General features: G+C 38.1%; 2 protein-coding genes across 2 annotated transcripts in view; one reads left to right on the top strand and one right to left on the bottom strand.

Moving 5' to 3' along the window:
* LOC139459666 (high affinity copper uptake protein 1-like) overlaps positions 1-23,176 on the bottom strand; it is a 37,785-nt gene extending 14,609 nt beyond the window's left edge. Inside the window, exon 1 of the mRNA XM_071241284.1 lies at positions 22,544-23,176. Within this exon, the coding sequence (XP_071097385.1) occupies positions 22,544-22,546 (3 nt within the window). The 5' untranslated portion in view covers positions 22,547-23,176. The remainder of the gene's footprint in view (positions 1-22,543) is intronic.
* A 266-nt stretch (positions 23,177-23,442) lies between these two features.
* Positions 23,443-24,409, top strand: part of LOC139459665 (FK506-binding protein 15-like) — a 74,585-nt gene continuing 73,618 nt past the window's right edge. The window contains exon 1 of the mRNA XM_071241283.1: positions 23,443-23,570. Within this exon, the coding sequence (XP_071097384.1) occupies positions 23,515-23,570 (56 nt within the window). The 5' untranslated portion in view covers positions 23,443-23,514. The remainder of the gene's footprint in view (positions 23,571-24,409) is intronic.

The raw sequence follows: 24,409 nt of genomic DNA, 5'->3' as shown, positions 1-24,409 counted from the left end.
CCTAGTAGAAATTTGCCCTTTTTAAAGGTTTACTACATGTTACCATTAGGACTAGTGGACTAAAAATGTTAGTTTCTATCACTGTACACCTTAAACAAAATGGACAACTGAAAAAAACCAATATATATCTAAAAATTCAAATGCCTCCAACTTTACATTTTTTGAAAGGTTGGGCTGAAAATCTAATGATACATTTATAATTGTGGTCACAAGTGTTTACAACTGTGGCCATAACAAAATATAATTTCTCACTTTACACGATGGGCAGACCAGAGGCATGGACCCTAAACATAGATTCGTATCGTATTCGTAAATTCGTAAAAATGTCCACGCCAGAGGTCAACAAGTGACTCAACACATTCATGCTAATTAATGTAGTGAGGTTGAAATGAGATTCGGGTCTTCCCATCCTTACCTACTGCGTAACCCAGATCTCAGTTGCCTTGCCACTTTAGGCATGTTAAGCATGTTAAACGTAAAATGACACTTCAAGGTCACCTGTTTGCAAGCTTCTTAAAGATGCTGAACATGTTGTTAACATCTTTTTTGGCTATTGTAAATGTTGAAAGGTAAAAACTTGAAAGACTTATGGTTTTGAATATGAAGGCATAAAACCTTGCCACCATACTTAGTGGTTCAAAGTTATCATATTAGTCTTCCAGAGCTTTAAATTCCTCCTGCAGCTGAAATCTTTATTGTCAGTCATCATACATGTGATACTCAGGATTTCACAGATAATAAAGTCAATGTGAATATTGTACAGCATGTCTTATATGACTACCTCTCCAATCAGACCTGTGAAGATCTGGGTTAGAATAGGTCTTCAGCAACCCATTCTTGCCATAACAGGCTACTAATAATGCTTGTCGTAGGAGGCGACTATCGGGATCATATGGTCAGACTCAATGACTTGGTCGATGCATGTCATCGTATCCCTGAATTGCGTGGATTGATGCTCATGATATCAATCACTGAACTGTCAATCGCTGTCACATAGATGGAATATGGCAAACAAACAAACAAACAAACAAACAAACAAACAAAAATGTCTCCAATCATGACCATTGTGAGATGTTTCGGTATAGATTCTTATACCTTGCCTGACAATGGTATAAGGATGTACACCAAAACGTCGCAGTCTACAGGAAATAAAGAAGTTATTATCTATAGATTGTGTCTACTTTGCTTCAAAATAATGATGACAAAATACATTGTTTTTCAAAAAGAGGTGATCCAATGTAACCTGATTCTGAATTACTATCTCTCCCTTAACTTTAACCTGGTTGAATTTGACCTACTTCTGTCACTCATCAATGGCCACTATCTTGATGATTCAAGACTGGTGGAAATGAACCTGCTGACACAACCATTGCCAACGGAACCACACTGAAGCATGGCTGAATACTGCCATACTTTAACTGAACATGAATCTGCATTGAGAGACTGCTCATTTTAGCATCTTATTAAGTGAGCGCCAGCTTGTGAAAGATATGTGGACTGTTGTGGCCCTGGACCCACTTGCACAAAGCGATCTTAGCGCTAAGACTATGGTAAGCTTATGTTAAAGTATGGGTGTTACAATCATCTTAGCGCTAAGACTATTGTAAGCCTATGCTAAAATATGGGTGTTACAATCATCTTAGCGCTAAGACTATCGTAAGCCTATGTGAAAGTATGGGTGTTACAATCATCTTAGCGCTAAGACTATCGTAAGCCTATGTGAAAGTATGGGTGTAACAATCATCTTAGCGCTAAGATCGCTTTGTGCAAGTAGGCCCTGGTCTGTGGATGGCTTACTTAACATATATTTAATCATGCTAGTTCTGAATTACATTTCATAGTGTCTGATGTGTGTTGTGACCAAGTGCTGGCAGCCATTATATTCTAAGTATTGCTATGTTATTCACAGATCAATGTATTCAAACAAAGTTAAGAATCTTGTGTGACAAGACTTGTTAATTTTGAGGTATCTAATGAAATGCCTGAATTAAAACTTGTATTGACCAATCAAAATCCAACACAGTCATTGGTAGAATATCAATTAAGCACAATAACATTATCATGGTGTCTCGCATGACTTACAACGACCTGTCATGTTTCAGTTGAATTCAGACCCCTTTGACATACATACATGTACATGTAGGTTGCATCCTCGTCTGTTAGTTATTTTGATTTATATCTCCTTTCTTTTATGACAAATACCTGTTAGTGTGAATAAAGACTCCTTTGTCATGCAAAGAGTGATTGATTAAGTCACATCCTCGTCCATCAAGTGTATAATGATGTATATCTCATTCAATCTCTTATGACAAATACTACTTTCCCCACCCGGAACTCCCCAGGCGATGTCACCACTATGTGCCCATTTGTAATTCTGCAGGTGACTTTTGTGTTATATCGCCTTAATCTTTTATGATAAATAGTAAAGTCTGAATAAATCCCCCTTTGACATGTGTAAGAGTAATAAAGTTGCATACTTGTCTGTTGAGTTGTTATGATTTATGCCTCCTTTATGATAAATACCACTCCTTTTACATGTAAAGAGTGAGTGATTAAGTCGCATGCTCGTCTGTCATTAAATGTATTATCATCAGGGATGAGAATGGATATTTTCCTTTTCAGCTGAAATTTATTTGCAAAGGAGCGTGGTCCATAAATTGATGGTGTTTATAGGGAAAGCCATCAGATTTTAACAAATTTGTGGTCACTCATATTCACGGACACTTGCCGATCTTCAGAACATTCTCCCCGCTGTATGGTGTATATCTCCTTCAATCTTTCATGACAAATACTTATAACTTTCCCACTCGGAACTCCCAAGGTGACTTCTGCATGTGACTTTTGTGTTACATATCTATGATTTGGTTTGGTTTGTTGTTTTACGCCACACTCAGCAATATTCCAGCTATATGACGGCGGTCTGTAAATAATCGCGTCTGGACCAGAAAATCCAATGATTTACATCATGAACATTTGGGATCAATGATATGCATCAACCAAGGCAGCGAGTCTGACCACCCGATCCTGTTAGTCGCCTTTTACGACAAGCATAGATGCCTTTTACGGCAAGCATGGGTTGCTGAAGACCTATTCTAGCCTGGATCTTCATGGGTCACATATTTATGATGACAGGTCATAAGAAACAGTTCTACAATGCAGTGTTCGTGGTAGGTTTTTGTATAGTGCCTGATGAAATAATAAATATTCGATTCAAATATTTCGCGTGTGAAGTTATGATTTTAATAAAATCAGTACTAGTACAGCTAATAATTATGACCAAGCTTTAACTTACGGTCAAGTTTTGATATAATGAACGTTCAGTCATTAATAAGATAAATATGACTGTTGTTAGCACATGCCCATGTGTGGAAGTTTTCTTCCGTCGCTCTGTTTATGATCGTTCATATTACCAACTATTACTTGTAAGCTGGGCTCTGATTGGATGAAACGAATGACTTCCGGGGAATTCTATCGATAGTAACGAATGACGTCCTGTGTCTGAGATTAGTAACTGTTATTCCGTTGCCCAAGGACCATATATGGAAACATAAAGGACGCGATTCAAAGCGCCATCTGGCCACACTTTATTTTTAGCAATTTCCAGGTTTTGATTTATTTTCGTCTGAACATCGTAAGCAGGTTATCAGCTTTGAATAGATTTTTATTTTATGGTATTAATACAAAATTAAGTATATCACAATCTGTGCGTGCAAAACACGCATGCAAAATATTTTGTGTGTGTTTATATGATTGTAATGCGTGAAAAACGTAGGTTTCTGCGTTAACACTGACAATGTTCAAATCACCACAGCCATGCAAGACGTATTTCACACCAGCTGAGGCATAGTTTGTGAGGATCACATGGCCAGGCAGTTAGTACAATTAAATTCACATGACATAATGACGTCAACATACAAACATGTTACATGCAATAAGTGAAAAACTCAATTCCAGTTCAGGCGTAATTCTGCACAGCAAGCTGTGACTTCAAGCTGATAATCCTAGGTGAGGTGAGGTGAGGTGCGGTGTAACATGTTCAGGATTATTGCACTTAATATAGTGTACTTATGAGTTAGGACTAATGCTTCATTTACAGTGCTAGCTCACTGAGATACCATGCCACAGTTTAACATGGATATTCCACACAGGCGATCTTCCCGAGGCAAGAGAGTCAACTGACTATAGAAGTCCAGTTTACACCCTTGCCGAACTAGGCTGGTATTATGGAGTTTCATTTTGGCTGGACTAACGAGTCTATGCATAGGTCCAATCAAAATCGCGCACCAAAATCGAAATCTGGTTCGTAAACTGTCGTGCAGATTTCAATCGATTGCAATATTTGCAAAGCATGTGCACCGCCAACTCGTTGTCAGCAGATATTATTCCAAATCTTTTCATGGTTTTAGTCAAGGTGCTCACGTGATTTGTTGCATTTTGCGATGTAAGGCCCGTTTTATCACAATATAGATCTTGATTATCACTCAAATTGTCCTGACTGAGCGCCACCATTTTATGTGAAGCAGACGCAAATGATACGAAAGGTGGAATCTGATTGGTCCACCTAAGGAGGAGAGGCTTAGAAGGGACATAACTGGTTATAGCCACTGGTGGCGCTATGATCGAGCCCAGTAATTCCAGCAGAGTTCGGCAAGGGTGGAAACTGGACTTTTAAAGCCAGTTAACTCTCTTGCCTCAGGAAGATGACACAGGCACAGTGAAGGTTCTCCGAGCTGACCAGTCCTTGTTCTATCCCTTAAATCATGTTAATGATGAGCATCAGGGGAGCAAGTTAGTTTGATTTTTTAATGTCTTTTGGTATGACGTGACTTCCACTCTCCGGGCAGATGCTTCAGACTCCAAGGACCAGTGTTTGAAATAATTTAAAAACCCACAAGACAGCCGGGCAGTGTGACCTGCTCATCTTCAAAGTTCCCTGCCCGCATTCAGACATTATAAATATTGACAAATTGCAAACAAAATAAGAAACAAATCATGTCTTGATTCAGCTGAAATAATGGAAACAATTACTTGCGAATCAACAAGGAATTACCGTATTCGACGTAATAAGCACCCCGCTCTATAAGCGCCCACGGCGATATTTGCTAATATATTGGCTAGTGAACAATCCCAATTAACACCCCATAATGGGCAATTAAATTCTGGAAAATTATATCTGTCGTACATAAACACTTCAGGCTGTCAGCATAAACCACGAAATTTATCTTTCAACTCTTTTTCACCAAAATAATATTCTAATAAGAGCCCCCTATTTCTAATTTTGAGAGCGCTTATTACGCTTATTACGTCGAATACGGTATAATAAAACTAAATACGTAAGTAGACGTAAGACTGTCTGCCAGACAGTCGGGCAGGTGGAGGAAAATTTCATGCAGCCCGACAGAAAAGTTACCAGCCCCGGGCCACCAGGCATCAGTAATTTGGGACACTGCCAAGGACACATGAGTTCTGCCACGATGTCCCTCCTGGATGTAGTTACATTTCTGATGACTTACAACAGAATGTCCTGGACAGGGAGGGACGAATCAAGTGTCCAGCCTTCCCCGTGACACTGCGTTTGACATGCAGGCAGGCAGGCATTGACAAGTTAGTGACATAAAACGTCTACAGGTTGTAATTTCCTTAATGTTTGATGCTTTTTCACAGCTACTTCATCGGGTACAAGAAAAAAACAACAACTTCATCAAGACAATAATTATGTGTATTAAGTTCAAGGGCAATTAACCAACCATTTGCATTCAGCAATAGGCTCCTTATGAGTTGTTTGTTGAATACACATGGTAGTATTTGCTGTAGACTATTCACGGTGTGTAGTCATCGGGTGAATAAACTTTACATAAGGAGTTGCTGGACAGGTCATCAACCCAAGACAACTTGAGAACAGCTGCACTAACCTATCATAAACCAAATATAGCCTGAGTATGTGACAACAGATACACAGGTTTGTACCAGTTAACATAAGCATACTTACGACCTGGGTACCCACCCCCTATTACCCTACCCTTAGGAACCTGGGTACCTGCTGTAGAATAGTCTGACCATAGCCCTGGTAAAATGTATTTAGATGCACGTATTAAATGATCTGGTTGATCTGGAGTTCTATCTTGATTCAAACCTAAAAGATCAGAAGGAATGGGCGCATGGTCAGAAAGAAATGCGAACATTAGTGACTTGTTGTGCAACCATCGAGTTCCAGATCATTTTTGTCATTAAACAATATATCGAGTAGCTAACCACAGATCCGGTTAGCCTTGTCCTCGTGTGATCCTCAGGCTAAATTCAGGCAGCAAATGATACATACAATGGAAAGGACATATACAGAGATTGAACATTACATGTATTTTGTATGCCCCACATTGTTAATGCAAAGCCACAAAATTCCAAGGCTGATCACAGTACGCATCGTTGAGTCATAGCAATACGTGACCGTCTACACGTGTCTAAATACAATCTAAATTAAGAAATGTGTTGTGAACTTTATTCCAATAGATGAATACACTGCTTGGGTGGAGTCCAGACATGGGTAGTATGTCATACAATGCATACAAATAGCAGGAGGCTATATTTGATAATATTTTGGCTAGTGAACAATCCCAATTAGCACCCCTTCCGATTGATCAATGTACACAAGACTTATTTATTCGCGTATAATACACACTCCTGTGTTTTATGCACCCTTTATTATGGGCAATTAGATTCTGGAAAAATATATCTGTCGTATATAAACATTTCAGGCTGTCAGCATAAACCACGAAATTTATCTTTCAACTCTGTTTTTCACAAACACAACATTCTAATGGGTCCCCTATTTCTAATTTTGAGAGCGCCCTGGGCGCCTATTACGTCGAATTCGGTATATACACAATTCTAGAAATTTGCTCCAAGGGGGACCAGGTGTTGAGTACAGTCTACAGAAGAGCTATGACAAGTACCCCTTGCTTGTCATGCCTGTACACACACCAAGAATCAACATACATCTCAATATCTACTCAAGCAACCCTTTATACAGTGAGTTGGTGGCTATTGTGATTTAAATTTGTCACACATATTTATCACCAGTAGCCAACAGACCAGCACGTATCCAGGCTAGACTTAGGGTACTGAAGTACTCATGCATAGCTCAGGAATAGATGGCCTTGAGTCCGATGACAAGAGGAGATAACTCAATTTTTTTACTTAACAACAGCATAGACTTCATGAAGTAAATGTTTTCCAAATGAAACTATCCCCAGTAATTGGTTGTATTACACATAAGAATAGTTGCAGTTTGAATTATGTAAACTTTTTCAGTAGTTACATGATGTATCACCTTGACCTTGACCTTCCAGGAAAGTCAACAACAGTTTATTGAACTGGCGAACTCGGCATAAAGGTCATGGAGGTTATGTATTCCTAGTTCAGCGATTATCATATATATATATATATCCTAACACCTCAATGTGCAGTCAGAAACATCTTGACCATGTTGTCACCTTTCAAATAAACCAGAGATTTATTTAGGAACTATGCCTTTGGCTGGCAAATTTGGAAAAAATATTGTGATATTGCTCAAAATGTTTGTTTTTTGGTTCTTATTTTCGTAAATTCTGAGATACTGTGAAATTTTTAATTTGAATTGGGAATCTTTGCTGTCATTTTCTGCAGACTTGGGGATGAATACTCAGCCTCTGAGCAGGTCTAGATAAACCCCTAGACAGAAAAGTCACCAAACAATGCATGGAGTTGTTCAATATTGAAAACAAGGTAAACCAGTATAAAGAATATAAATTCTTACAAGGACAGTGAGCATATGCTAGACAATATTGGATATTGAACTGATTTCACACATCCCATTGTTGACATAAAACAAATACATTATGTTATGAGCTGTAGTTTTGCAGAAGAGTTCATAAATTTAAAATGGATAAACAAAGACAGACAGACAGACAGACAGACATGGCAAAAGCTCACATAAAATTAAGTTATTTTCAATACAAAACAACTTCTCTGCTGAAATGGCAAGGAGTTATGTCACACAATGTAAAGAAGATTGAGTCCAGGCATGCTCAACGGATTGACTACAATACAAGGTCAGTGTGCCATGCACTACATTAAACTGGGGTACCTATACATGTGTTGTCACGATCACCTATCATATTTCAATGGACCCCCACCATGGCCTGACATCACCAGAGAAAAGATTAACGAAAAGACCTTTTGATATTCTTGAGCAAAATATTGTGTGCTTGACATGCTGGATGTTTTGAAGTCACATTAACAGCATTCCCGTTTACCGGTACTTACCAGTTTATACCGGTAAAATTAGGCTTGGAGAGGTCCCTGTAGACTGGCAAATAAAGTACAGTAGGACACGGATATAACGAACACGGATAGAGCGAACAAACGGATACAACCAACTGTTAAAAAAACCCTGATTTACCTCCCATATAATATCATATAAAATTTACGCATCTAACAAACTCTCTACAGAGAACTGATATCTGATCACCAACAAGCCCATCTACCAGTAATGAGTGACGTGTATAGCGAACTTAGAAATCTCACTGACAATTTGCTGTATGCAATCAGCAGTGAATCAACACAATCAGCGGTGACGGATCAACACAAACATCGGTGACGGATCAACACAATCAGCGGTGACGGATCAACAAAATCAGCGGCGACGGATCAACACAATCAGCGGCGACGGATCAACACAATCAGCGGTGACGGATCAACACAATCAGCGGTGACAGATCAACACAATCAGCAGTGACGGATCAACACAATCAGCGGTGACGGATCAACACAATCAGCGGTGATGGATCAACACAATCAGCGGCAACGGATCAACACAATCAGCGGTGACAGATCAACACAATCAGCGGTGACGGATCAACACAATCAGCAGTGACGGATCAACACAATCAGCGGTGACGGATCAACACAATCAGCAGTGACGGATCAACACAATCAGCGCCAACGGATCAACACAATCAGCGCTGATGGATCAACACAATCAGCAACGAATCAACACAATCAGCGGTGACGGATCAACACAATCAGCGGTGAGGGATCAACACAATCAGCAGTGACGGATCAACACAATCAGCGCTGATGGATCAACACAATCAGCAACGAATCAACACAATCAGCGGTGACGGATCAACATAATCAGCGGTGACGGATCAACTTTGTTAAACTTGAATGAATGTTATGAAATGTTATCGACTGAATGCTATGAAGTGATCAATGCTGCAGTTACGTGTATTGTCTTTTGTTTTATCCAAGATGGCGGACGTTTCCGAGCGAAAACGTATATAACCATGATAACAAACAATGGACTGAACTGACACTAAAAACTATCGATATTTATTGCAATAGTTGCTTCAAACATCAATAGTTATTGTTATAGATTCTTTCAATATCAATAGCTATCGCAATAGTGATTTCCAGACTATAATAATCACCCAGGTGAAAACCATGCAGAAGCAGCCTGAATCCACTTACACTTACACTGATGAAATAATTGTACAAACTGAGCGAGTATGGTTGAAATGTGAGATTTGAGTGAGTGAGTGAGTTTGATTTTACGCCGCTGTTAGCAATATTCCAGCAATATCAAGGCGGGGGACACCAGAAATGGGCTTCACACATTGTACCCATGTTGGGAATCAAACCCAGGTCGGCATGACAAGCGAATGCTATAACCATTGTTAACCACTAGGCTACCCGACCGCCCCTGTGAGATTTGAACAAATCGAGAAACTGTAGACCATTCACATGAGAACCACATCTGCATGTATTATTCCAGTGAACATAAAAGTTAAAGCTGGCATACTGGGACACAGCAAGGCAGGTAACTCAATGCTATGACTTCATCTACATATGAATGCCATGGTTTCCTTGACGTTCTCAAATATCTCATCAACACGGAACATTTACATTGTCACACCACATTAACCTCAGGTCAGGGAATTAAAACAGTTTAAACCGCAGCCTTGAAATCAAATGTTCTCATACAAACAATCGCCAAAAGCCTTCTTAGTTTATATGTCACAAGTTTTTTACCCATGTCAGAAAAAAATACTTTGACTTTTGAAGTTTGTAAATACCAGGGAGAGGACAAGTTTGAAGTTGGAAGAACTTATCCCCAAACCTGTTGACTTCTTGTGAATAAATATGTTTAACCCACAAGTAACCATCATTCAGCAGTCCAAGAGTTCCCACTACAGACAAAGACGTAAGATCATACCAATGCTTTCCCAGACCAGATCTGAAGTCGATCTCAGCATCAAACAGACGAAGACAGAAATGCATATATAGCCCTACCTCCTCTATGGTGGCAGCGAAGATGACAAGATGGTGGCTCTGCAACATATGTCCAGCTACAGACGCTTCATCCACAAGGATGAACTTTCACTGAGTGACCTATCTACACTTTGGGAACAAGATTACTTTCTCCTGCTAGGAATGGTTGTGCCATTCACCCACTCTCCTGTTACCAGATCAGCAGACGACAACTTACTGCAGGCTCCTCAGTTTGAATATGATTTCAGAATAATCATTGATAATAATAACCTCTCATGGTAGTTAATAATAATTTAGTATAGTATATTTATACATGTATTAAATTCAATGATGTCAAGGTTTAATATATAATAATGTCCAAAATCTCAGAGTCATCGTTACCATATTTGGTTGTTCAAATTCAACAATGTCAGGATTAGCAAATAATGACAAAAAAATCACAGCCACCTTTACCATTATCTGGTTATTCAAATTCAACAATGTTGTATAACCATGATAACAAGAACAACAAGAGTTTGGCACTAATGTAGCTATATCCCCCGCCCCTGTTGCAGAATTTATGATATAATCAGATCTAAACAAACCCTAACCTTTTTTAACCGAGGTGGAACTTGTCATGGAAATTGTAAAAAAAAGAAGAGTTTGGAACCTAAGTCCATCTTGTTGCCATGGAAACGTAAAAAATTTAAAATTTCTAAAAAATTTAAATAGCAAAAGGCACCAGTTCAGCATGTACCTGACATACCTGCAAAGTTTCATGAAAAATATTGAACGGTTCCTGAGTTATGCTCCAGAAACGAAACGTGACGGGCGGACATACATACGTACGGACGGAACCCGTTTCTATATCCCCTGCCTTACCATATCTGGTTATTCAAATTCAACAATGTTGTATACCAAGAACAATAAACAGTGATCAACTCATAGCCACCCTTACCATATCTGGTTATTCAAATTCAACAATGTTGTATAAGAAGAACAATAAACAGTGATCAACTCACAGCCACCCTTACCATATCTGGATATATCAAATTCAACAATGTTGTATAAGAAGAACAATAAACAGTGATCAACTCACAGCCACCCTTACCATATCTGGATATATCAAATTCAACAATGTTGTACAGTGATCGCTCGCTATTGCGCTCTTCGATAAAGCGCTACTTCGGTTACTACGCGCGGTAACGCATGGCTCCCAAAATTTATGTACACTTTTATTACTGATAGTTTTACACAGACATAATTGTATTGTTGTTCGTTGTTCATTTGCACATAACGCTTCTCATTGCATAATCAACCGTTTATCGCTGAATGGAGTTCTAATAATCTGTTTGAAAACATCCGCGGCAAGTCCCGGAAATACGATTGTTCAACTAGTTAACTTTTCACACTATCGACCTTTGATCTTAGAAGCGCATGCATGCAATAAAAGAGAACCACAAGCGAAGTTTATATTCTTAATTAGTGAGGCAATCAAATTTGAGGCGACACTGTCACACACATGTAGTTGCTGTCACAACACGGCGGTCATTCATTTCGTAATCGCGCTTTCGTAACATCGCCTGGTTTTTTTCGTAGTTATAACAAGCGATTTCATTGGATTAAAATTTGTTTCTAATGACGCTTTCTTGCCGAAATCTACTACAAGTTTCGTGATTGGTCAATTTTGAGCACGTGACCTCAGGCAGCCAATCAAATTATAGCTGTGATACCACGCTCGTGTTTGATAAATTTCAGAAGTTGGCAAAAGATTTTTTGTTAAATCGTGTTAATCTGAACGTTTTAAGAAGGAAATCACGATATATATTAAAAATATGGAACTTCGCGAATGTATCGTGCTAGGTTACGAGCTGTGACAAAGATTTTTCATTTCATGCATATATTTTTGCATTAAACATTGTGTCCGAGCCGAGAATTCAAGGCGACGAAAGCCGAGATGTCATTTGACTTACATTACACGCGATCGCACGAAACGATGGAAATAATAACTTAGATGTAAGTTTGATTACTTTTAGATATATTTTTGTTGATTTTATTTATCACTTTGTATAATATATTTAAAGATTTGTTTAAAACGTCTTTATTTTGCTCTTTGATGTGGACCCGTTGTCGAAATGTGTGTCAGAGAATTTTATTTTCAATAACATCGCGGGAAATAGTGAATAATTTTTTAATTTATCGATTAAAAATGATAAATTGAAATGGAATACGTATTTCAGACATTGTGAAATGAGGCAGATTTAATAAATGAATGATATTACAGGTAGATCTAGGTCCATAAAAATATATACTATTTTGATGTGAGGTGAGATAAACACATATTGATGATTTGAGATTTTCCGAGCGCGCGCCTCGGCCTCGGTTAAACGGCTCATCGTCTATAACGCCCACCAATTATTTGGACCCCATTGGTAGCGTTATAGCGAGCGATCACTGTATACCAAGAACAATAAACAGTGATCAACTCACAGCCACCCTTACCATATCTGGTTATTCAAATTCAACAATGTTGTATAACAAGAACAATAAACAGTGATCAACTCACAGCCACCCTTACCATATCTGGTTATTCAAATTCAACAATGTTGTATAACAAGAACAATATACAGTGATCAACTCACAGCCACCCTTACCATATCTGGCTATTCAAATTCAGCAATGTTGTATAACAAGAACAATAAACAGTGATCAACTCACAGCCACCCTTACCATATCTGGTTATTCAAATTCAACAATGTTATATACCAAGAACAATAAACAGTGATCAACTCACAGCCACCCTTACCATATCTGGTTATTCAAATTCAACAATGTTATATACCAAGAACAATAAACAGTGATCAACTCACAGCCACCCTTACCTTATCTGGTTTTTCAAATTCAACAATGTTGCATAAGAAGAACAATAAACAGTGATCAACTCACAGTGACACTAACCATATCTGGATATTTAATTTCAACAATGTAGCGTAATATGAACATGACACCATGATATTCACACATCAAGCCAATCATATCTAGTTTTTCAAATTAAATGCAATATTAACCAAAATATTTCCATAAATCAATACAACCAGTATCACCTGTCTCTATAACAATGCTAACAAGGGAGGCATGAGATGAACAGGTGTCTATTTGAACAGTCCCCACCTAGCAGGTAACTGCAACATCTGTAGCAATAAAGAACAGCGAAATGACAGGTGCTTGCATCAATAAACAACAACTAACTTAATCATGTTAACTATAGACTGAGTCAGGCTTAATTATGGAAATCAGCGAGTGATGACCCTGCTGTGTATTCATACTTTTAGATTAGAATTTACTGTAAATCTTGACATTAACGCGAGCGTGAATTAAATGCGAAAAATGCGAGCGGTCTTTGCTCGCACTAATTAACTTCACATTTATGTCTCCAAATGACTGTCAACAATAAGACGTCCTCACTGCACACTTAAAAAATGGATAGCAGAAATACCAACTTGAATATAAACATGATAAACACAAACACGGTTTATTGAGCAGCAGTAGTAACAAGTACATGTATACCAATGTCATTTAAAGAATAGGAATTACACAATGGGCTGCCAGTGAGTTATCACTGCTCAGGAATCAAGAGCTCTTCCCACAAGAGCTCTACCCACTCGTGTCAAGCTTGATGACACCTTCTCCCCATACCAGTCAGTGATCTGTTGTTAGTTCAATTATTTTATCGCCTTTGAACTTCTTCAATGCCAGTCAAAAGAGTAAACAGAAAAACTGTGTGTCAATGTTTTTAGGAAAACACTGTTTATTGTTTTCATGGAAGTGCTCTACTCAATGCTTATGTAATAAGCAGTACTTGCTATTTGCTGTTTGATTGGATTAAGGTAAGGATGGGGTGGGGGGAGTCGCATTGAGTCACATTTTTGGCTAGGGGTCAACAGTCTAGAGCTGGGACGAGTCCCTTTTTTAGTACCTGGGTACCCACCCCCTATTACCCAACCCTACCCGGGTACCCGCTGTAGGTCTCAAGAGATAGGTACAAAATGTCCAATTGGGAATCGTTTGACCTTACTCCTGTCAAAATGTGTTTAGATACAGGTATAAAATGATCTGGTCATGCATACACTGAAGTTTTATCTTTATGCAAACATATAAAGTCAGAAGGAATGTATGTATAGTCGGAGAATGTGATCATTTGTCACTTATAGTGCAACCATAGAGTTCTAGATAATTTTTTCCATTAAACAATATAATCATGTGACTGACAAAGGGGTCCGGGTAGTCCTGTGGGTACGGGTCCTACTCAGTACCCACCCGACCCGAGTACCCGAGTTACCTGTCCCAGCCCTACAACAGTCGTATTAATTTTTTGGAGACGCATTAATTTCCAGATTTACATTTGGATTTGGTGAAACACACAGCATTCAAAATTCAAGCTGGTCTGCTAGCCTGCGACTACTAAATTGTGCTACGGACTAGACCACAGATGGTTGTTCTAATTGACAAAACAACAGTATTTGACAGCAATGATTTGGAACCAGTTCTTCAATTTTACTACAATTAGAATTAATTAAGACTGACAAAAAATGTAAACATCTTTAAGGAAACATTTTTGTCTTGTATACATGGTATAAGCAGGACTTACTTCAAACACTGAAGACTAGTGAAATTAGGTCTACACTTGTCTTCTGGACTAGGTCTTAAAACAAAACAAATTTCTAGGGCTGAAAATGTGTGTTTACAAACCAAGGATCATAATATCAGCGAATATGATATTCCAAACCACAAGCACCGGATCCTGGCACATGGATTTTTTGTCACTGGATCCTTATACATGAATTATTTGTCACTGAATCCCAATACATAAATTATTTATCACTGAATTCCGGTACATGGATTATTTGTCACCAGATCCTTGTACATGGATTATTTGTAACCAGATCCTGGTACATGGATTATTTGTCACTGGATCCTGGTACATGGATTGTTTGTCACCAGATCCTGGTACATAGATTATTTGTCACCAGATCCTGGTACATGGATTGTTTGTCACTGGATCCTGGTACATGGATTGTTTGTCACCAGATCCTGGTACATGGATTATTTGTCTCCAGATCCTTGTACATGGATTATTTGTCACTGGATCCTGGTACATGGATTGTTTGTCACCAGATCCTGGTACATAGATTATTTGTCACCAGATCCTGGTACATGGATTATTTGTCACTGGATCCTGGTACATGGATTATTTGTCATCAGATCCTGGTACATAGATTATTTGTCACCAGATCCTGGTACATGGATTGTTTGTCACCAGATCCTGGTACATAGATTATTTGTCACCAGATCCTGGTACATGGATTATTTGTAATCAGATCCTGGTACATGGATTACCTGTCACCGGATCCTGGAACATGGATCATTATCATCAGTACATGACCTCATGACATGGTTATCTTCCCATGTGTAACAATCATAGCCCCAAACCAGTGGTCGATGGTAAGAGCACAATCCATATTCCATGTCAGGATTGAGTCAACTCTTATAGACGACACCCAATTCCATCATCATAAGCTATTTCAACAATAATGAACTGGAAGCCCATTTATCAAAAACTGTCCGACTGACGGATGACTAGACAAAGATCAGCAGTCTGTGTGTAAATGAGGCCAGTGCACACACGTAACTGGGCTCCCTGACTCGTGACTGTGGAGACCTGGCTGGAGACCTGCTGCTAACTACCCAGGCCTAGGGGCCTGCACATGCTTTGTAGTTATGAGGCGAGATCTCAATGTCACAATGACTCATACAAAGCCATCCTTCATCAATCACTGAGCCTGTCAATGATGACTTTCAGCATCTCACCCTGACTCTTACCTAATGTAACAAAATATCACTTAACACTTTCAGTCTACAATGTACAGATTTATTTACCATTTCTTATACTGAGTTAATCATAAGCTAATATAGGTTCTTTTCAAAATTGCTGGCAGCCATCTTTCTTAAATCTGTGTTCAGCCTTATCCATCCAAGGGCTTTGATCAAACTTTAGAACTCTATGTATTTTCATGCCTAAATATAGATATAACTGGAGATTTCTGTAGTGAACTATATATTTTGTCTTATCCATCAAATTTGGTACAAATTTTTCTATGTTAGCATGGTTAGCTAACCTAGTATTACCCATCAAGGAGTGTTGATATTCCGACATCCAATCTTTATTAGGTATATAAATCTGGCTCCAGTGGGGGTTGTGGCAGATAGTATCGTGTTAAAGACATTTATTTCGGCAAGGAGCTGCAATGGTTCACAATCTTCATACCATTTATAACAACATAAATTTAACTGAGTATTTACAATAGGGTATAGCAAATCACTTATATTTGTTTGTTTGTTGTTTAACACCGCACTCAGCAATATTCGAGCTCATAATGACAACAGTGTGTAAATAATCGCGTCTGGACCAGACAATCCAGGGATTGATGTCATAAGCATCAATCCACACAATCAGGATATGATGACAGAGCTTCAGATAAGCTTTTGGTGTTGTTGGTATTTTACCCATGCATTTTAAAATCATTGGGTATCAGTAATTCTATCTGGGTATTCAAATTTCTGTTACCCACTAGTTTTTACACATGTGGGTATTTAAGTTAAATATTTAAAAACACTATTCATCTAGTCCCTGCAAACTGGTGTCGTGTGGGTTCGAGAGCTTTAATAGGACTCAAAAATACCACGATACCTCCACAAGAAAGTGTGATGGCAAATGATCATGATGTTACTGTCATCGTGGAGTTTGGCAAAGTTGACGGAATGCTCGTTCATAATTTCAAAATAAGATGCTGATTTGCTAATCGAATATGCACGGTTATTTCACAATATTTTGATCATACACACAAGTTTGATTTTTGTAGCATATCTGTAATCAGGTATGGTAATATTGGTAATGTTCGTTGCGTATTTGATACGCTTGGATTTGATTTTACTGTGTATTTCTGCATTTCTGATGCGTATTTTACGCAGATACGCAGCTTATCTGGAGCTCTGGGTGATATGCACCAACAAAGTCAGCGAGCTTGACCACCCGATCTGTTAGTCGCCTCTTACCACAAGCATAGTCACAGTTACGGCAAGCATGGGTTGCTGAAGACCTATTCTACCCAGGATCTTCATAGTTCAATCACCTATAAATACTGTGTTCACCAACATAAGTATTGTTGACGCTCAGAAAATTGACGAAGTGGATGCTTATTAAAGTCATACATGCGTTAAATTTGGTTTTGGAGATCAAGTGGTAGCCTTGCTCCAAGGCTGTACTGAATGATGTCCATGGGTGTACGGTAATTCTATCCTTATAGCATGTATAGTAAGCAAGTCTAGAGCAGACAGTACAAAGTCTTAGGACGCCAGTCTGTCATAAGGACGAAATGTTCTTTTTATTTATATAATCTAGAAATTATGATTTAAGTAACAATTATTGCCTTAGACTTGTGCAAGTCTAATCAGATAGTAGTGAACAAAGACAGATCAAATAAAAATCAAACCAAAATGTTCCGATGATAGTTACAAGACAATTATATATCCTTCTACAATGCTGTTTTCTGTTACCAATGTTTAAAATACACAAGAAAATAAGAACTGCCATGGAAATATTCGGTCTTTTCCGGCAGCGTTCATAACGATTACAAAGAGACTGGTCAAGAAGTTGATCAAGTGTTCTAACTGAAGCCGGACACTTAATAATGACAAATAGTAATACAACAAAAAAGAGGTCTAAATATTTAAATATTTAGGGGTATCCTTCAAAAAGGTGGTTAGCACCCCACCTACTGTATTCTCATATATTGATATTATATATATTGCCACGCTCCAGAAACATACACAATTGAAATCCCATTATGAACAGCCAGCCTGTTATCAGTATATGTGAATATATGCAGTCTGACTTGACGACTGTCAGTGTCCTGCAATATATCACATTTACAGCCTTGTACAGCTGACTGCCCAACCCATCTCCACATAGCAGTCAATACTGCAACATGGCTCCTTGTCCAGGTTACACGTTGACGACTTGCATGTTTCTCGTAAAATGTAAATAAACTCAGGGTGTTGTTGATTTGAAAAGCATGGTGCGGAATTCCTGGTATAAGGGGACCAACTGTTATAATGGTAGCGACAGTCAGTGTGGGAAATAGTCTCAAAATACCGCTGGCCAGGTGGGCTAGCAAGCCTTCAAATTTACTAACCTGTTTCAAATTTCATGAGCTTAAATAAGCGACAGTGTATTTTTCCAGAAATTTGATTCTGCAAAGGTAATGAATAAAGTAAGCCCAAATTGCAAATCATGAGTCAAATATTATGAAGGGGTAACTAGGGGTCCGCAGCCTGAATTGGTAATTTGATTTTTCACATTTTTATGGTCGTATTGATTTACATATGTATACGAGAGATTTTTTTTATTTTGGTAGCTTTTTCGCACACTCGGCACAGTTGCAATACATGCTGATACAAAGGCCACACTTGAAAGTCATACCTTTCTAACAAAACACACCTTGTGACAATATTTATTATCTGAAGCGAAGCTCCGTATCATCTGCGTATTTGTGTAAAATACACAAACTAAATTACCAACACTCCTTTCAGTGGCATTTAGAAGTTGGTGTGATGAAGTAAGACGAGTTCTATGGATGAACAACTTCTTTATTACAATTAGTGCTATGTTTCGGTGTAGATCCTAAAACCTTGATCAAGGTGTTAGGATCTACACCGAAACGTCGGATCAAGGTGTTAGGATCTACACCGAAACGTTGCACTAATTGTAATAAAGAAGTTGTTCATCCATAGAACTCGTCTTACTTTAAATTACCAACACCCAATTAATTTTGAGCTGCTAACAGACAAATATGTATGAAAACCAGAATGACAGAACTTGGCGCAATTACCCAGTACATCTTTTTCAAATTGTGTCCCTGTAGTTTTTTTACAGTTCTTTCTTCTAATCAAATGTAAGCATCACACATATATATAACTGAAGTAAAAGATATAAAAGTTGCAACATCTCATATTGTTATTAGTTTATATATACTACACCCTTGCTGTAAGAGTGAGTGAATATGGTTTAATTCCGCTTTTAGCAATATGGGGACACCAGATATGGGCTTCACAAATTGTACCCATGTCGGGAATCGAACCCGGGTCTTCGGCGTGATGAGCGAACGCTTTAACCACCAGGCTACCCGACCGCCCCTTGCTGTAAGAGGCCACTATGCTTGTCATAAGAGCCAACTTACAGGATCGGGTGATCAAGCTCACTGACTTGGTTGGTGCATGTCATTGTATCCCAATTACGTGGATCGATGACCATGATGTCAATCACTGCATTGTCTGCTTCAGACTGGATTATTTACAGCCATCATAGAGCTTGATTATTGCCGAGTATGGCATTAAAAGAAGAAACAAATAAACAAACATAACTGTCAATTTATCAAAACTCCTAGAGTATATATAATCCTCATGATGACAGAGAAAACACAGACTCTTTGTATTTGGAGTTGTACACACATCCGGCCTACCAAAGGAACTTGCAGTGTGTAATATCCACAAACACCTGTCAAATGTATACCCTTCCACATTTGAAATTAAAATAACAGAGGATTTTCTCAATGACAATAACAACACTCTTAAGTCATGTGGTTTACCATACTGTCAGTTGTATCAAAAAGTACCAATCCGCTGATCAGTTGTTTCTATGGTAAACATGATAATACAGTCTATTTAAGAAACAAGTGATGAGTGGGAGTTTTTTATTGTACAATAAGACACTGCAGGGAGAATAAACTATGAGTGGCGCAGCCCCGAGAGGTTTATTCTCCCTGCAGTGTTTTATTGTACGATAAACGACAGCAAGATGTTTTTTGGTGGGATATCAATATAATGTACAGCCTCTTATATGATTATGATGTTAATAAAATGTACAAGCTTTAAAAATATCCACCCATATTTAAATAATGATGACTCCCTGAATAGAACCTGACCATGGCAATGTTGGACAAGTCCATTTTATGAACAGGGTGATTAAATTTGGTCTTTCCCTCATATTTTCACAATTCTCACATTGATTATCTGTCCCTTTTCTCCCAATAACGGTTGACTTATCTCTCCCACTTTTGGACGCGATTGTGCGGTCTTTATCTACGTTTATCTACATCTATGGGGAAGACGACTCACTAGACACTTCCCTCTCAAAAATAACATCGTCCAATTTACGACGTCATCAAGTTTCAACGCATGCTCGAATCTCCAGGAATGACATCATTACTGAACAATGTTTCATCGTGAAATAAACCATGCTTCGTTCTTCATCGTTCTTTGCGATTTATCACGTCGCCATCTTATATAGTACAACAAGTGACAATGAGGACAGTCTATTTGACATATACGATATACTAGCCTTTTAGACTTTTTAATAGAAGAAAAAAAACTATTGCACTATAATGTGATAACTGTTATGACTATAATGGTCAGTGCCAGAGCTCCAGATAAGCTGCGTATTTGCGTAAAATATGTTAAAGAAATGCAGAAATACGCAGTAAAATAATACCCAATCATATCAAACACGCAACAAACATTAAAGATACGCTACAAAAATCAAACTTGTGCGTATCATCAAAATATTGTGAAATAACCCTGCATATTCGATTAGCAAATCAGCAACTTATTTTGAATTATAACCGGGCATTCCGTCAACCTTGCCAAACTCCACGATGACAGTTACATCATGATCATTTGCCATCACACTTTCTTGTGGAAGTATCGTGGTATTTTTGAGTCCTATAAAGCTCTCGAACCCACACAACACCAGTTTGCAGGGACTAGATGAATAGTGTTTTTAAATTTTTAACTTAAATACCCACATGTGTAAAAACTAGTGGGTAACAGAAATTTGAATACACAGATAGAATTACTGATACCCAGTGATTTTAAAATGCATGGGTAAAATACCCACAACACCAAAAGCTTATCTGGAGCTCTGAGTGCACAAATGGTTTGGTTCTCTACCAAATTAACAAATCTTCACATGATGCTAGTTGTTAGTTTGTTAATTTGTTTGTTTGTTTATTCAAGTTGTCTGTGGACAACTTCAACTTTTTAATCAGTAATGACAAAACAACACACCATTGCTGATAATGAGTAGTCATTAAGTGAGTGAGTTGGTTTTAACGCCACTTGGAGCAGCAGTTCTGTTTGATCACGGAAGTCACTGCTTCATGGCTGGAAAACCCTGAAGTGATGCCGGTCTCAGACGTTTACCGTGTGGTGAAACCCAGGAGCATTATGGGAATTGTGTTGAAAGACCTAGAAACATCATCCGGGTGAACAAAGATTTTCACCTCGACACCACAACGATGATGATTATTTTTATGTGCAGTTGACCTTGTATTGTAATTTGACTACACCACAGACAACTAATCAACAGGGATTAGGGGAGACAAATAAATACATTTTGACAATCACATGACAATGTTGACTTTCAATAACTGAATGTTGACAGGGATAGACATAAAACAAGATAGTCTACTGGCCTGAATAGTGATAACACAACATAGGAAAACCCCAAATGTTCAAAATTCTACCAGCTCTTTGAATATCTTTAGCATGATTAACACTGGTAAAACTGATTCAGGCTAGTGCTTATTTATATGTCTGATTAAACACGTTAAATTTATATGCTAAACAATCTGATATAATTCTATTTCAACATCAACACATATCAGCATTTCTAAAATAATTAGAATGATACAAAATAAATATCTAAATTTGGCATGTTAAGTTATCTTCTACATGTTCCTACTTCAAGTTAGACATTGTTAAACAGTGCCATTGGGCTGAAGCCACTATATTATCTACAGGTACAGAGTGTTGTTCGTTGGGGGTTTCAATAAAATAAAAGAAAGTGTGACTATTACAAAGGTTTTGACCACTTTCAATGAAAATTAATGTAGTCTGTTTGATGTGGAATGACTGTGTGGTATGATGTAACAATCTTTCAGCAAAACGTTAAAAGGAAGATATAGATCTAGGCCTAATATCTATCTGACAAGATTCTTACTTCTACAATACTTTTTCAGCATCATAATCACACGGAATCAGTCTCTCTTATTCAAATACTAAAACATATTGATAATGATATCAGCTGGACAGTCAAATAGTAGAACAATATGTATTACAGATTGAAACCACTTTTACTTACCATGTCTAGTGTTGTCTGTCGTGGATTTCAACTTGAGAAGTGACAATGTATTAGGAATCAGATCCGACTTTCCAAAGCTTAAGAGTTCAGAGTATCCCACGTCCAATCAGACTAACAGCAACTTCTTAGACAGGCTCACTTGTGTGTATCAGCGAACTGTTTCTCTCGCAGTGACCTGACACGGGTCATCTAAATCTACGTCACGTGAATGTCAGCTAATCAGATCCGCCACGGACATGTTCTATAAAGTCGCCACGAAATAATTGTAATTGCAGCTTAATATTTCAGTCTTCCTTCTCAATTGACACAGATATATTTTAACAGAGTAGCGGATAATTTAACACTTCGACAGCCGATTACAACATTGATTATGCTACAATTAACTCTAAAACAGGTTGCCGATTCACAGTAACATAAGCCACACCCACTTCGAATGAGACCTTGGGCTTGGCAGGTGTCAATCTAATATATTTTAATGGCCAGTGATTTGAAATAGTTGGAAGTGACGAAAGTGCTACTTCATGTGCATATCACATCATTTTTAAAAGCCAAAACTTAACTCATAAATATAAAAAAAGTGTTTGGTTTCGATGGTTTCATTCACGTTCAAAGATAGACTGGATCCTGTCTACCTAAACTAGCTTGCGTCGCGTACCAACAGTGTAACCAGTTTAATTCGAAGAACGGAAATTAACAACCGGAAATCTAACTCAGTTCGCTGCGTATTATTAAAATTTGGCATCGAAATTGAAGGATAGTGAACTATTATTATAGTCTATATTTATTATTATTATTGTCAATACTATTTTCACTAATCAAGAAGTCATTTTTTTTTTAAATACAACGCTGGAGTAAAATCATTCGAAATTATCGTCATATAGCTTTATGTGTATCATGAAGGAAGTCTCATGATCAGAGAAATTTGGAGTTTCAACTTCTGCTAAATAACTATTTATGAAGTAATCTGCGTCATGTTTTTCGGCGGAGATGATGAGGATCAGGATTTTATGTCGGGAGGAGGAGGAGGGTATGTGCTGACAATCAAAATGAACGCTACACGCTTAAGATTAATTCTCTACACGAGGGGGTGTGACATCCGTCGGTGACAGATAATGTACACAACATATATTGTTATCTTGATTACCGTGAAAGACATTCAATTTCTTCGTTTTACTAGCTGTGGAAAATACTATTTTAAAAGACAGTATTTTGGGGATAAATAACTTGCTTTGCAGATTGCACGGAAAGTGTTTTTTTATGTCGTAAATAAACTGAAAAAAAATAAACACATATGAACATGTACGGTACAGGGAATATTGGGAGCACCTTTAGAATGCTGTCTTATGGCCTGTATTACAACTTCTCGTGAGGATGATCTCTGTCGTAGGTCACGTGTCTCAAAGACAAGCAACCAGTTTTTTTTAGAATCCGTCGGACGCGAACATACGAATTTCGGATTGTTAGACCGACAGCTAACTGACTGAGCTACATCCACACTGTGAAATTATTTTATCTAGTCATGCCAGCGATGTTACGAAACTGAATAGTTGACGGACACTTACAAAGGTAACGGGTAGGCATGGTGTCTCCTGACTTTAGTCTACAGACACTTACGAGTGATCCCAATGCCATTTGGCACACTTGTCCTATTCCGTAATCTACAAAATACCGAGTGGTGAGGAATGAGCCGATATGGAGCGAACTGAAAACGGCTCAAGGCATCAAATGTCGAACTATCAGGTACGCAGGAAGGACATATGTATTTGTGTGAAGAATATTAGGAACCGCTATAGAATCTTATAGCCACTAAATGGGTACCTAACCCTAATAATTATAAAGGGGTGATCGATCGTAAAGGGGATCCAA

Source organism: Haliotis cracherodii, unplaced genomic scaffold (genome assembly GCF_022045235.1).
Source record: "Haliotis cracherodii isolate W230 unplaced genomic scaffold, xgHalCrac1.p SCAF_13, whole genome shotgun sequence".
Taxonomy (NCBI): domain Eukaryota; kingdom Metazoa; phylum Mollusca; class Gastropoda; order Lepetellida; family Haliotidae; genus Haliotis; species Haliotis cracherodii.
Note: the sequence above shows the minus strand (reverse complement) of the source record. Positions and strands in the feature narration are given on the sequence as shown.